Source organism: Caloenas nicobarica, chromosome 1 (genome assembly GCF_036013445.1).
Source record: "Caloenas nicobarica isolate bCalNic1 chromosome 1, bCalNic1.hap1, whole genome shotgun sequence".
Taxonomy (NCBI): Eukaryota; Metazoa; Chordata; class Aves; order Columbiformes; family Columbidae; genus Caloenas; species Caloenas nicobarica.
Window position 1 is genome coordinate 120,146,138 of NC_088245.1, and position 16,148 is coordinate 120,162,285.

General features: G+C 39.5%; 1 protein-coding gene across 2 annotated transcripts; it reads left to right on the top strand.

The window, feature by feature from the left end:
* Positions 1-389: 389 nt before the first annotated feature.
* Positions 390-12,249, top strand: ZBTB21 (zinc finger and BTB domain containing 21). Of its 2 annotated transcripts, XR_010606750.1 has the most exons (3): positions 390-499; positions 6,829-10,172; positions 12,069-12,249. XR_010606750.1 is itself a non-coding variant. In XM_065641842.1 (2 exons), the coding sequence occupies exon 2, from the start codon at positions 6,842-6,844 to the stop codon at positions 10,016-10,018; it is 3,177 nt and encodes a 1,058-aa protein (XP_065497914.1). In that variant the 5' UTR covers positions 390-499; positions 6,829-6,841; the 3' UTR covers positions 10,019-12,025. The 2 variants fall into 2 exon arrangements, 1 of the variants encoding a protein (XP_065497914.1); XM_065641842.1 differs by lacking the exon at positions 12,069-12,249 and having other exon boundaries at positions 6,829-12,025.
* Positions 12,250-16,148: the final 3,899 nt, after the last annotated feature.

The window sequence follows — 16,148 nt, forward strand, 5'->3', positions numbered from 1 at the left end:
ACTGCAGTTTCTCACAGCCCTGGCGCCTCCTTGCTGCAACACTGCATCTCATTAAGTGTTTCAAGAACATGGTCTTTCCCACTGCTACCTCCAACGTGCTATTAACATAGCTTTAGCTGACAGCTGTGTATTTGTAAAGTTTCAGCATTGGTGACTTCATTGTTTCTGAAGGTGAAGTTTCAGATGGACAAAGCCGACTGAACAACTTGCTGACAACGAATGGGTAGTTTCATGGCTTCTCTTGCTGAAATTTTGATGCTCATCTGACGTCTCAGTGAGCTGCTTAAGCTCCCAACCTATAAAATAGCAAACAGATATAAAAAGCTGGAATGATTTTATTTGTTTGTTTCCTGCATCATTTTAGGGACCTGAATCAACTTACGGGGAGGTCAAATGAGCAGCAGAGCTGGTGAAAAGAAGAGGAGAGTCCCACAGGGCTGGGAGGAGAAGATGTGAGAGTAAGGGACAAAGGAAAGGAAGGGGAACTACCACTTCAAAGGTAGGTAGCTGTTGAAGATCAATAAACTGCTGGGCCAAAGATTAAGCTTTTTCATCCTTTCCTTGCAAAGAGCTTTCCTGAGTAGAGATTTAAAAAAATTTTTATTGCAGAAAGTAATTTTGAAATAGTAGAGGTGTCTTTGTACATCTTGTACAAATCTGGTACTTAAGTTTCTGAAATCTAGTTTGCTGAGATTAATAGAGGGCTGTTGAAGATTGACACTAAAACCTCTTCTTGGCCTCCCGAAGGAAGGCTGTAGGTGTTCCTGCTGCACTTGCCCTTCCTGGGTCTGGAGTCTTGCTGTCACTGTTCCTCCTGAGGACCAGCAGCTGCTGTAGCATGTGGCACCTGAACACAGACAGTGGGAGATTTTCTGATATGCTTCTACTGTTTTCTTGATATAACCTGAACATCATGGAAGAAAAAAGGGCTTTTTTTCCGGTCAGTCATGAAGACAGCTGGAAAAAATAATTCGAGAGAGTAGAAGCAGGCTATCTGGAGGAAAGAGTTTAGGTAGTTAATGACAAAATAATCTTCAGCTGAAGCAGTATGAGTCCTCAGACACCTGGAATCAAATCTAGTATTGCAAGAGATTGCCATAGTTCTACGCAGTAGCTAGGCACACCTTTTGTGTCAGAGCTGAGCGCAGTCAGCCAAGCATTGGCTGTGATAAAAAAATGTTCTAAGGAGTTCTTGCCTTCCTATAGCTACTCTGCTGCCACAGTTTGCTGCCTCTTCAGTTATGCCAACGCAATCATCCTTGAGATTATGGCTTAAGATCAAAATCAACCAGCATTTCAAAAGAAATATTATTTGTTTTTTATTTATTATCTGATCTGCTGTGTAATACAGACCTGAAAATATTTGTACTGGCACAAGCTGAAGGAGGAATGATTTGCAAGAAGATGAACAAAAGAGACCAGAAATGTCTTTGATCAACTTCGTTACTGAAAAGTATTCATGTAGTGAAATTTCAATACATTGTACATTTACTCTGGTAATCTTTGGGGTTTTTTAACATCTAAGTATTTCAGGCTTTCAAATGATCTGTGTAAATGTCTCTAAACAGTTCTGCAGACCAGTTCTGGTTTTGTTTCTGAAGGTATCATAGCTTATTTTGTGGAGTTCAGGATCTCATGTGGCGGGAGCAGAATACCAAGCAGAATTATGATGATTAAGGGAGTGGAGCATCTCCCTTATGAGGAAAGGCTGAGGGAGCTGGGTCTCTTTAGGTTGGAGAAGAGGAGACTGAGGGGTGACCTCATTAATGTTCATAAATATATAAAGGGTGGGTGTCACGAGGATGGAGCCAGGCTCTTCTCGGTGACAACCAACAGTAAGACAAGGGGTAATGAGTTCAAGCTGGAACACAAGAGGTTCCACTTAAATTTGAGAAGAAACTTCTTCTCAGTGAGGGTGACAGAACACTGGAACAGGCTGCCCAGGGAGGTTGTGGAGTCTTCTCCTCTGGAGATATTCAAAACCCGCCTGGATGCCTTCCTGTGTAACCTCACCTAGGTGTTCCTGCTCTGGCAGGGGGATTGGACTAGATGATCTTTTGAGGTCCCTTCCAATCCCTAACATTCTGTGATTCTGTAATTGCAACCCTGGACTTCAGCAGGGCCAACTTTGGCCTTTTCAAACAATTGCTGGGGGAAATCCCGTGGGCAAGGCTGCTTGAAGGTAAAGGGGCCCAAGATAGTTGGTTAACATTCAGGGACTTCTTCTACCAAGCTCAAGATCAGTGCATCCCGACACGTAGGAAGTCAAGGAGGGGAGCCAGGAGACCTGCTTGGTTAAACAGGGAACTGCTGGGTAAACTCAAGTGGAAGAGTAGAGTTTACAAATCATGGAAGGAGGGGCTGGCCACTTGGGAAGAATATAAGGCTGTTGTTAAAGAATGTAGGGATGCAACTAGGAAAGCTAAGGTCTCCTTAGAATTAAACCTGGCGAGAGGGGTCAAGGACAATGGAAAGAGCTTCTTCAAATACATGGCAGATAAAACTAACACCGGAGGCAATGTAGGCCCACTGATGAATGGGGTGGGTGCCCTGGTGACAGAAGATACAGAGAAGGCAGAATGACTGAATGCCTTCTTTGTCTCTGTCTACTCTGCCGGAGGCTGTCCTGAGGAGCCCTGTATCCCTGAGGCCCCAGAGGAAGGCAGGGCAATGGAGGAGTTTGCCTTAGTTGATGAGGACTGGGTTAGGGACCAGTTAAGCAATCTGGACATCCATAAATCCATGGGTCCAGATGGGATGCACCCGCGGGTGCTGAGGGAGCTGGCTGAAGTCATTGCTGGACCGCTCTCCATCATCTTTGCCAAGTCTTGGGAAACGGGAGAGGTGCCTGAGGACTGGAGGAAAGCAAATGTCACTCCGGTCTTCAAAAAGGGCAAGAAGGAGGACCCGGGCAACTATAGACTGGTCAGCCTCACCTCCATCCCTGGGAAAGTGATGGAACAACTGATCCTTGGTGCCATCTCAAGGCATATCAAGGATAAGTGGGTCATCAGGGGCAGTCAACATGGCTTCACCAAGGGGAAGTCATGCTTGACCAACCTCATAGCCTTTTATGAAGACATAACAAGGTGGATTGATGATGGCAGAGCGGTGGATGTGGTCTACCTTGACTTCAGTAAAGCATTTGACACCGTCTCCCACAGCATCCTCACAGCTAAACTGAGGAAGTGTGGTCTGGATGATCGGGTAGTGAGGTGGACTGGGAACTGGCTGAAGGAAAGAAGCCAGAGAGTCATGGTCAATGGGGAGGAGTCTGGTTGGAGGCCTGTATCTAGTGGAGTCCCTCAAGGGCCAGTACTGGGACCAGTATTATTCAATATATTCATCAACGACTTGGATGAGGGAATTGAGTGTACTATCAGCAAGTTTGCTGATGACACCAAGCTGGGAGGAGTGGCTGACAGGCCAGAAGGCTGTGCTGCCATCCAGCGAGATCTGGACGGGCTGGAGAGTTGGGCGGGGAAAAATTTAATGAAATATATTATAATAAGGGAAAATGTAGAGTCTTACATCTGGGCAGGAACAACCCCAGGTTCCAGTATAGGTTGGAGAATGACCTATTAGAGAGCAGTGTAGGGGAAAGGGACCTGGGGGTCCTGGTGGACAGCAGGATGACCATGAGCCAGCACTGTGCCCTTGTGGCCAAGAAGGCCAATGGCATCCTGGGGTGTATTAGAAGGGGGGTGGTTAGTAGGATGACAGAGGTTCTCCTTCCCCTCTACTCTGCCCTGGTGAGACCTCATCTGGAATATTGTGTCCTGTTCTGGGCTCCTCAGTTCAAGAAGGACAGGGAACTGCTGGAGAGAGTCCAGCGCAGGGCCATGAAGATGATTAAGGGAGTGGAGCATCTCCCTTATGAGGAAAGGCTGAGGGAGCTGGGTCTCTTTAGCTTGGAGAAGAGGAGACTGAGGGGTGACCTCATTAATGTTCATAAATATATAAAGGGTGGGTGTCACGAGGATGGAGCCAGGCTCTTCTCGGTGACAACCAACAGTAAGACAAGGGGTAATGAGTTCAAGCTGGAACACAAGAGGTTCCACTTAAATTTGAGAAGAAACTTCTTCTCAGTGAGGGTGACAGAACACTGGAACAGGCTGCCCAGGGAGGTTGTGGAGTCTTCTTCTCTGGAGACATTCAAACCCGCCTGGATGCCTTCCTGTGTAACCTCAACTAAGTGTTCCTGCTCTGGCAGGGGGATTGGACTAGATGATCTTTTGAGGTCCCTTCCAATCCCTAACATTCTGTGATTCTGTGATTTAATTTCTGACTGTTGTGTTTAAAGACTATTAAGCTAGAAGTCAGGCACTGGAATTAGGAAATACCAGGACTAAAGCTGCCTTTTCAGGATTAATTTGGTCCCTTGCCATTTGTGTATGTCGCAGCCTTGGTTACTGTTAAAGTGGCAGAGTTATATATTGCACCAAATTGCTCTGCCTCCTTCACTGCATAGAAGAGACTCTACTCTGAGAATGAAAGAGGGGATCGTAGTGAGATGCTTAGCTCTGACTTGTTTAATGTAATAAATTAAAGGCGTTCTATCAATAAAAAAGGAGAATGTGGAAAGATGGATGGGTGACTATTGGATTCTGCTTTAAGCACGTAGATTTTTCACCCATCTCTACCAATAGCATTATTTTGTTACAGTGAACAAAGGAACACATAGTAATTATGTGATGTTTATTCTGTGAGTGTCTTACACAAAACGCAAGACCTGGGTAAAGCAGATTAAAATGAAAAATTTGAAAATATTTCATACATTTGACAAATATACTCCTTTCCCACTGTGTCCGTGAAGTATGGCTTCTGCAGCAGCTGCTATTGGGTGTCTCTACAATACTGTTTGAGTTCAAGTTTCCTTTATAAGAACACTGTGGATCTGTTACCTTCATATATCATGCTGCAGCTCGCATCCCAGATGAATCACTTGAGTTTGCAAACTCAATTTCTTTCAGATGAAGCTGAAGGAAAAGATGCATTCCTGCAACACTTGTTCTGATAACACTCCAAGTGTTAATGGATGCTCAGACCACAAGACTGGGTTAGGGCCAGATTCCACCACTTTAAATTGCAGTGGCATCCACAAAGGAGAGAGGTTGTGCAACCCCCTGCCCCAGACAGTACGTTTAAGCAAAATAGAGAAAGCAGACCAAAACAGATTGGTTTCTCAAATTCATAGAAGCTTGACTGCTCTGCTCTTTTTAGGTAGAGGTGTGGGGGGGATTATACACTATAACTATGAGGTGAATTAAGGATAACTTGGCATTTGTGAAACGACACTTGAAAGACACTGAAACACTCAGTAAAGACAGATCTGGTGAGGAAATGGAATTCTGCTTTTGCTATTGCTGTGACACTATTAACTTATTAGGTAGTTTTAGATGTAGAAGTGGTAGCTCAGTCCTAACATATGATCAGTGCCCTGAGATGCTGTATGTGGGATCCTTTAAGTCATTTCTCAATAATATCAATTGACTTTGATTGCTTATTTATATCCATTAGTCGTAAGGTTTACCACCTTCATTTATTAATCATGAAGTTATGGCTTCTTAATATTGTTTCTTATTTTGATAACATTTTGTTTTACTCATAAGCTGATAAGTAGTGAAACCTTTTCGTTGTAGTAGCATACATCATTTATAAATTATAAACTAAAGAGTAGGTTCCCAAATCATCTGTAAAAAGAAAAGAATTGCTCTTAACGGACACGTCATTGACTTGTTTTACTACCACCATGGAAGAAGGTAGTGTCAAATTATTACAGGTTAACTTGAACAGAATTGTAAGAGTGTCTCTGAAAAAAAAAAAAAAAAGAAAATCGGATATTTCCAGTTTCTCCGTGTGTGCATGTGCACAGATATATACATTTCAATTCATGCCATGGTATGGAGTGGGCTGTGTTTTGAAGCATATGGAACATGGAGATTTCTGCGCTACAGTTTAATTTGTGCGTGTTGTACTCTTGGATGCATCCGAGAGTAACTGTTCCTCAAGTATATAGGTTGTGGGCATAAAGTGCTCTTATGCTAATGAATAAAATGGAGAGTTTGGTTCTCTGGTTGCTTTAAATCTAGAACAAAAGAATGGGGGGGATACTTCAATTATAATTGTGACATTTCCAAGAAAACAGACCCTGTCAGTGCAGTTATAAGTGACACATATGTGATAGCTAGGGTATATATTAACAACACTTATTAAGCGTAAACAAGCATGATGAATTAATCTAGATTACAGACAATAATTCTGCTTCCTTCTCTGTTCCCAGTATTAATGCCCATTCCATCATCCTATGTAAAATGACAACAAACCCCTGTTAATTTGTTTAGGTTGCAGGAGACTGTCAGAGTTGCTTAGCTTCAGAAAGGTGACTTGGCATAACTAGGTTTTAGATACTTGATTCAAGAGTTTATCAATGCAGTTGTCAAGATAGATCTTCATAAAGCTAAAGATGAGAAAAAGATGATCAAGAGTGAAATAACTGAACTGTTCCTTCACATGGACAGGTATATTGCAGGAAGAGAACACAGCCCTCCCTCCCAATTAGTTAGGTGTAATATTCTTGGTGTAAGATCAGCGATTAACAGTGTGTTTGAAAGTGGGCACTTGAGCTGGTACTTTTCGAGCCTATGCATCTGTTGGAGCTAACAGTGTTGTTTTAGTTCCCATACCTTTCCTCCAAACAAGCTGTTTTCTTCAGCACTGTTGATGGTGGTTTAGCCAGTTCATGAAGTACAGAGGGATTAGGTGTGTTTACTTTATCTCTAACAAGAGTTCATGTAACACAACCTACAACTTGTTGTTCTTTTTCAGAAACGCCACAATCATGGAGGGGCTCTTGCATTACATAAATCCAGCACACGCCATTTCACTTCTAAGCGCACTGAATGAGGAGCGTCTAAAGGGACAGCTGTGTGATGTTGTTCTTATAGTAGGAGATCAGAAATTCCGAGCTCATAAAAACATTCTGGCTGCCAGCAGTGAATACTTCCAGACTCTGTTCACTAATAAGGAAAATGAGTCTCAGTCAGTGTTTCAACTCGACTTTTGTGAGCCAGATGCTTTTGATAATGTGTTAAACTACATTTATTCTTCATCCTTGTTCATTGAGAAAGGCAGTCTTGCAGCTGTGCAAGAACTGGGTTACAGTCTTGGAATATCCTTTCTTACAAACATAGTTTCTAAGAGTCCTCAAGCTCCTTTTCCAGCTTGCCCTATTAAGAAAATACTATATCAAGATGAAGATGAAAGTAGTTCTCAGAAGAGAAGTGTCATTGTCTGTCAGAACAGAGTTGAAGCACAAGCGAAAAGTATAAATCAGACACAACATGATTTAAGCCATACTTCTAAACCTTCCCCCTCTGTTGCTGTCAAAACTAGCAGTAGACCACAAGTAGCAAAACCAACTGAAACCCTTCACAATTTATCACTGACTGAAAGGAGGTGGCTGAAAGAAAGCCCTGTGAGCTATACCAAGGTTCATGAAACTTCTGGAACTGTGGAGGATCAGAGCAGAGGTGGTTTAGTGAAAAGGAACACAGTACTGCCCCAAATGCCTTTAGCAGAGAAAGAACTTGCAAGTGATGAACCAGGAAGCAGTGGTCAACTTCTAAGAGGAAAGGCCGCAGAGATGTCATTAAAAAGACTGCGTCCACCAGTCTTGTCTCTACGTGGTGCATCAGAATCTACATTTTTGTTGCGAGAGGCAGGAAAAGGAACTGGTCAAGGTGAAGACAGGAATTTGCTATACTACTCGAAGTTAGGGCTAGTAATCCCATCTACTGGATCTGGTCCAGAAAACCAAAGTATTGACAGAAGTGGGCCACTTGTAAAAAGTCTCCTTCGAAGGTCACTGTCCATGGACAGCCAGGTTCCTATTTACTCACCTTCTGTTGACCTAAAACCATCACAGGTATCATCGTCCTCCTCACCAGGAACTAATGATTCCCAGAAGGCATTCAATGTTATATCTCAAAAGTCATCCTTGAAAGAGTCAACGGAGAAGTTAGTCTTAGATGAAAAACCACAGGTAATACACCCACATCGCCTTAGGTCTTTCAGTGCCTCTCAGTCAACTGATAGAGAGGTTGCTTCCCCTCTCACAGAGGTGCGAATAAAAACTGAACCCAGCAGTCCACTTTCAGATCCTGCTGAAATAATAAGAGTTACAGTGGGTGATGCTTCAGCATCGACAAATAAAGACTTTCCTTTTAAAACTGAGGATGATCCTAAGGAATCAAGTAGACTTCCAGCAAAAAGGAGATTTCAAGCTGATAGAAGACTACCATTTAAGAAACTGAAGGTGGATGAGCAAAGTTCTCCTGGGTCAGAAGAAAATTTTGAGGGAGGCTCAAGCCCTACGCACCTTGATGCTGATTTTCCTGATTCTGATGTCAGTAAAGATGAATACAGCGAGATGGAAGAAGCAAGACCAAATAAAAAATTTAAATGTAAGCACTGCCTTAAAATTTTCAGATCAACAGCAGGTCTTCATCGTCATGTTAACATGTATCATAATCCAGAGAAGCCCTATGCTTGTGACATATGCCACAAGAGATTTCACACAAATTTCAAAGTGTGGACGCACTGCCAGACACAGCATGGAATTGTGAAGAATCCCTCACCAGCTTCCAGTTCGCACGCTGTTTTGGATGAAAAATTCCAAAGAAAACTGATCGATATAGTGCGAGAGAGAGAAATTAAAAAAGCTCTAATCGTTAAACTAAGACGTGGCAAGCAAGGTTTTCAGGGACAGTCTGCTTCACAAGCACAACAGGTCATCAAAAGAAATTTAAGATCTAGAACCAAAGGAGCCTATATTTGTACCTACTGCGGGAAAGCTTATCGTTTCCTCTCGCAATTTAAACAGCACATAAAAATGCACCCAGGGGAGAAACCAATTGGAGGAAATAAAGGTCTTAAGCAGAAAGATCATATTCATATGGAGAGTCCAATAGAAAATAAAGAGGTTTATCAGTGCCGTCTCTGCAATGCTAAGCTCTCTTCACTTATTGAACAGGGAAATCATGAGCAACTCTGTAGAAATGCTACTCTCTGTCCTTACTGCAGCCTTAGATTTACTTCTCCAGAGTTGAGGCATGAGCATGAAAGCAAGTGTGAATACAAGAAGCTTACTTGTCTTGAGTGTATGCGTACCTTTAAATCATCCTTTAGTATTTGGCGTCATCAAGTTGAAGTTCACAATCAAAACACAATGGCTCCATCAGAGAACTTTTCTTTACCTATCCTGGATCACAATGGAGAAGTGACTAGTTCATCAAGATTGCCTCCTCCATCAGAATCCAATAAAATGAATAATTTTGCTGCTGCAAAGGAAGATGGTGTATTCAGTGACTCGTCAGAGCAAATAAATTTTGATTCTGAAGATTCCTCTTGCCTACCTGAAGACTTAAGTGTGTCGAAGCAGTTTAAAATTAAGATCAAAGAAGAGCCTGCAGATGATATAGAGGATGAGGTCACTGAAACGAGCAGAGAACCTAAGGAAGTAGTCTCCAACAAAGATGCTGGTTTGTGGCCTTGCGAAAAGTGTGGGAAGATTTTCACTGTACGCAAACAGCTGGAGCGTCACCAAGAGCTCTTGTGCTCTGTGAAGCCTTTTATTTGTCATGTGTGTAACAAGGCCTTCCGAACCAATTTCCGACTGTGGAGTCACTTCCAGTCTCACATGTCACAGGCTGCAGAGGAGTCCGCAAATAAGGAGCCTGAGATGTGTCCAGCAGCTAATTCCCCATCACCACCACCCTTACCTCCACCTCCGCCCCTCCCCAAAATCCAGCCTTTGGAGCCTGATAGTCCGACAGGCTTGTCTGAAAGCTCCACTACTACTGAAAAATTATTTGTACCGCAGGAGTCAGATACACTCTTCTATCATGCTCCACCACTCTCAGCAATCACGTTCAAAAGACAATACATGTGTAAACTCTGTCATAGGACTTTCAAGACGGCTTTTAGTCTATGGAGCCATGAACAGACACATAATTAACTTTAACAGATACCTTAAAAAGCTGGTTCAGTGGAGGCTGTTTTCAGGATCTCAGAGGTATGCCATACAAGCTAGCAATCTAAGAGGATCAAAACGGCGGCGGCAACAACGTCAAATTTGGAATTCGTGATGCTGCTTGGATTTGAAGATTAAGGTAAACTGACCTGGTTAGTAGGTAGAAGCGGAGTAATTTAAAATACTGTGGTCTGGGATCTAAAAGTAACAGTAATTTTTATTTCATTTAACACTGAAATATGATCACATCTGGATTGTATGCATGGATCTTCATCCTGTGATGTTGGTGTGTGCGTGTGTATTATATATAAAGTTATATATTAAAGAGCAACAACAATTTGGATTCTAACTGTGTGTTTGTAGTAGTGAAATACTGTAACCAACTTAATTTTTTTTTAAATAAACCAACACACAAGCTCCATATAAATACTTGCCATGCACTTGCAGTTAGGAAGGAGGTGGATGGAGTGTCTTGCTGTATTGACTTAGGTCTTAGAAGCCTTTAGCAATAACAAATAAACCTCAAGTTTGAGTAATGATGATGTTATTGGATAAGAATGTTTGATATTTTAAGGGAACATAGAATTGTTTTGTTGTTATATGGAACTTGTGCAAATTAAAATTGAATTTAAAGTCAGCAATATTGTTACTAAGATTTTATATAAAAAGGAGCAGCAAGCCTGCTTTCAGCCATTTAATTATAAGTTTCTAATGAAAATTGGGGAAGGGGGTACTTTGCTTTATATAATGTCCCAAAGACTAATTTACTGTAGATACTTTGGTAGCTGAAGTCATTGTATTAACAGCCATCATGATGCAAATGGTACTGTTTATAATAGGAACTAAGACTGAATGGATGTCAGACAGGTTTCATAATTTTGTTTCCACTATTTGTACAACTGTTTGTAATTCTAACTACAAAGGAATGTATAACTACTAAATCAAAAAAAGAAAGCTCATTAAGGGACAGAAGATGAGTTGTGTTCCTACACACAGTAATAAGCTTGGCCATAAGTACAAAAATATGTTTTAACAAAAACTAAAAATGTAAATATTTATATAGACAACTGTATAAATGAAGAAGTATGTATTTGAAATTTGTATTAAGCATACATATCCAGATCAAAGCAGAGGAAAAAACATCACACTACAATCACTGCATTTTATGAATACAATGCATAGAATATTTCTTTCTGCTGCTTTCTATCATATGTGATACTGTGTTGAAATTTTCTCATTTGTTGAAAATCCTGGTAATAATGGGCTGCAGATATTCTGTGTTGTTCCATTATTTTACCTCAAATCACAACTGGAGCATTTAGTGTAAGTAGGATCATAGGTATTTACCAGAAGCTATAGTAAGGGTCCAAAATTATTCTGTAAGTAGAAGAAGTATTTACCCAGAAACAGGTGGTAAAGAGTGAAAAATTCTTCTGCTAGAATTTAAACTTAATGGAGTGGTGATGGAATAAAGTGGACGTTAAGTGATGCAAAAAGTATTTCTGATCCTGACCAACATTATCCCGTGCGGGTTGGGACAGGGGATCGCATTGCACACCGTGTAGTCAGAGCCCAGTCTGTGTTCGCTGAAAGCAACAGGAGTTTAGTCACCAGATTCAGGGGGAGCAGGAGCGAGGCTTCAATTCTGTATGTAACCATGAATTTTTTTTCAGCATCGCAAAATCAGAAATAAGAATTGCAAGCTGACCCCAAGATTTAGCAAAAGTGAGCACAAGTGTAACTCCTAAGAATCTGAGGATGGGCATCCTTACTTAGACACACACAGGAGTAGATTTTTTTCAGTGAAGGCCCAAGTGTGCCACTGTATTTTCCAATGGATTTTTTTAAAAGTTATTTTTCTTATAAGTTAAGTTTAAAAGAATTGGCTCAGGATGGACCCTTGACTTTTTTGACACCTACCAAAAAAATCTCAGTATTATTTTCAAGTCTCTTCTGTTTCATTTTTGATTAAAATCTAAAATTGTTACTAAACATTTCTAATAGTAACATGGTGTTCTTTTTTGTCCTCTTTCAGGCAAATTGTAGCTGAATATGATTATGCTGATTTGTTAGACTATCACTTAAACTCTTTTGGTGACATTGCAATTCAAACAAGGTACTTGTTTAATAGTGACATTTCTAATAATTGACTTTTTCATTCCACCTAATAAGACTAAATTTATTTCTTACCAGAAACAATTTCAAAATAAAATGGTTATTGCACTTAATCTGGTTTAACAAAATCAGAAAAACATGAAGCTTGGCTAAGTATCCTTTAAATGCATTTTAAAAATCTGTGCCTATAAAATATGAACATGTTTTTGTAAAATGGTTCTTAAGTTTTCACCAATGATTCCTCTACACAACAATCTGAAAGTTTATATGTAGCCTTTTAAAAATCAGTGTGCTTTCTAAAGGAAGATGGCAACTAGTTCAGCTATGTCATAGTCATCTAACTTCCAACTGGGATTCTGCTATGTGATATGATGATAAATTTCACACACTTTAAATCAAAAGCTTGTGCAACATCTTTGAAGAAACCTTGATCTTTTTCCTAGTATACTCTGTGTGATAAAAAATCCATAAAATATTTTTGGTCTAAATAGCCTCCTTCTAAGTTTTTCTTTAGTTGTTTTGTTTTGTTTGGGGTTTTTTCTTTACATTTTGTTTTTAACTTTGAGTGTGTTCTGCGTGGTTTTGTTTTGTTTTTTAAATTTGCTTCTTGTTGTTTAGTAAAGGAATTCAGGATCCCTGAAGTTTAAATATGAGATGTTTGTATAGCAGTTCTGGTTTTCTATTAGCTTTTATACAGTATCTTAAAAAGCCCTTGATAGAAGTGTTTATTTTGGAGGATACAGAATAAATATGCTTCCACTAATATAACTTTAATATATGTTTTAAAAGTTAAATTATGGAAAAAATGTTAGTTGCTTGTTTATAAATAAAGGTCTTTTGAGGAGTGTCTAGTTTGGCCACAGCCAAAATAAAAGACAAATTTATTGATACAAAAGCCTGTCTTCATCATATTTTGTTTCATTTTGTAGCTGTGTACTGAAGAGACACAAAGTTAGAGGTCTTGTTAAATATAAAAAGTGGTTTGCTTTTTTCTTCAAATTTGTGTCAGGAACATGCAGATGTTTTAATATATAGATTAGAATCTTTAATTCTTCCTCTTTTTGCTATTTTTATAATCCATCAGATAAATCTCAGAGAACTATCCTGCTTCAGTGGAAGTACAGTGGAAACTTGTGCTGCATTTAAGAGGAGCAGGGTTGAGCCATGAAATGTATTTTGGTTGGGGACTTTTTTTCCTTTCAGGCACTGTGTTGGCAAAGCGTCTAAGCCTATGGTTAAGTTCCATTAAAATCAGTCTTAATTTTTTTTAAACACGTGCTTAAGTTCTTTGCTGAAGTGGGACCATGATCAACCTTGAAAGTGAGCAATGGCAGAAAAATACATACAGGTTTTTTTAAGCCCTAGAACCAAAAGTTAAAATTATTTTTCCTCTACGTAAAAACTGCATATACAGCTAAGGTATATTTCTGTAGTTTAACAAAAACAAAGGACGTGAACCAGTAATAATAATGTACCTTTTTTTTTTTTTTTTTTTTTTTTTTTGGCAAATGGGAGCGAAACACCCTGTGACAGTTAATTGAGCAGGTAACCTGCTGAAGCAGTGGGTGACACTAGACTTTCTCTTGTGTATTTCAGAATGGAGATGTAGCCTTATCCATGAACCAAAACATATCTGTAAGAGACTTATTCCTGCATTTCCTATTTAGGCAGGCCTTCTAGTGACATCTAGTAGACTTTTTTGTCTAATGTTTGTGGTTTTTTCCCCCCAAGTAGGACATGTGGGTTTCGTTTGAAGCTACATGTACTCTGTTTTTGTTCCAAGCTTCCAGTGATAAAACTAGAAGTTCCTCACATGGGATAAAGACAGACTATGCCTAAATTCTTGGCACTAACAGTGAGGGTGCAAATATCTGGCATGAGCCTGTAATCTGGCATGTGCCTATACTGTTCAGTAAAATTGTTTACATTTTCCTACCCGAAGATTTAGATAAAAATCAAAGCAAGCTTAGGTGGTTTTGGTTTTATTATTTTTTTAAGTTGCTGTTAATGAATCAGTGTTAAAATCCTTTTGTTGTTGTTGAACACAGCCTGATAGTGTTTTCTAATGTCATTGATTCTTGCTTATTTAAAATGACTTGTGAAAAACTGTACTATAGCTGTTGTACATAAAGGGACACTATCAAGAGAAAGGTTGGATACAGTAAATGTACTTATCTGTATTAAGAATAATTGATATTAATAAAATCAAAGAATTCAAAAACAGGAGTTGAGTCATAACACTTGAGCTGCTTGTGCATGAAAATGCCTATTAAGGACATCCTTAATTGTTGCAAGGATATCTGAAAAATGTATCTGAATTCTGTGGGTTGAGCTTATTTTTCGTGTTGCTTTTTCTCTTGCTGTTCCAGAGTAAAGGACATAATCCATTTTTCCTTTTCCGGTTTCTCAGCGATACACATTACCTTTTAAAGACACAAGCTTCCCACTACTGAAGCAGCATCTTTAATTAAAATATGTATGTAAAACCAGAACAAGCTATCTTTAGTGATGTAACACACAAAATATATATAAAGTACACATTTTAAGACTTATTCTTGATAGTGTCCCTTTTTAAGAAGGAGGAAAATGGGATCATTTTAGTGCTTGGGTACAGGGGAATAGTTTCCTAGAGTTCCTAAAAACTGGAATTATCCAGTATATTTGCTATAGAATTTTCCAATTAATTACACAAAATCACTTGTCATTTTAAAATATTATAGAGGTAAGATAAAAGAAACTGGTTTTATAATGCTGTATACCTTTATAGTCATTCTGTATCAGTTCAATACACCAGGATGGGTTTTTACTTTTTTTTAGGACTGAGACTTAATAGCTTAGGGTAACTTTTTCTTTAATGTAATGTAAATCCATTGCTGCTTTGTACAACTTTTTCTACTGTGTGTTTTCTTTACTTAGATCTTGACTAAGAAATGTTGGCGTCCAATAAACTTACACTTTGTTTCTTTTGAATTATTGTGTTTTATGCTGTAATCTCTTGGCAAAGTGTGATGTTATTGTACATACCATTGTGTCTGTGAGGTGGGAATTTTGTTTATAAAAGAGCATCTTTTGATCTATTTGTTGGATGTGATAGTTTTTACATTACTAAAATAATGGTTTTTTGTTTGTCTTAGTAAGTGCCCCACTGAACCTTTTACTGGAAAATACAAGAAAACCAACTGCTCTAGACAATATCTTAAAAACCTGAGCAGAGCCCACGTTCTGCTTCCTGTGCAATCAGTGATTAAAATGGGACTTTGTGGAAGCAAGGTTACTTCAACTGAGTATCTCTTTCGTGTGAAACCGGATTGAACCAGATGTTTGAAAACACACGGTCAGAAATGTTTATGGTATCTTGTAGTGCTCTCATCAAAAGCAGTTTTGCTGCGTGTATTTCCGTCTTCAAAACCCCTGCATGGGAATGTAGTGTGTGGATTCCCATGGTGCAGAAAATGATCTCTCTATCTTTTGCGAACAGGGTTTGCTAGGCTCCTCTCTTCAAAGTAGATGAGACTTATCTTAGAAAACCCTTAGGCCAGTATTCCCAGCTTTTTGGACTCCACATTTGCTGTCCTTTGCCATTTTTAATTTGTGCATTCAGTTGAACCCATTGACCAATTTCACTCACATTTAGTAGAGGAGACAAGGTCTGGAGTTAATCATCTCCAACAAGTTTCATAAACATAACTGACTGTGTAGCAGAGAATGGTCTTAGTGAGAAGGGTAAGATTTCCAGCAAGAATACAGCTCTTTCTACATCCAGTTAAGATCTACATGCAGTTCTCTGTTACTGTTTCAGAGCAGTTGAACATCTGCTTAAGTGCTTCACAGAAAATGTCTGCTCTAGAGACCATACCACCTATATTTGACATAGAAGTCAAAAAGCAAACAACCAAAAAAATAACCTGATAATGCCGTTAGCATTGTGCCTGTTGTCAAGGTTATTTTTTTTCTAATTCCAGCTATCCACTTCTAAGACAGTTGCTCTGCAAACAAATCC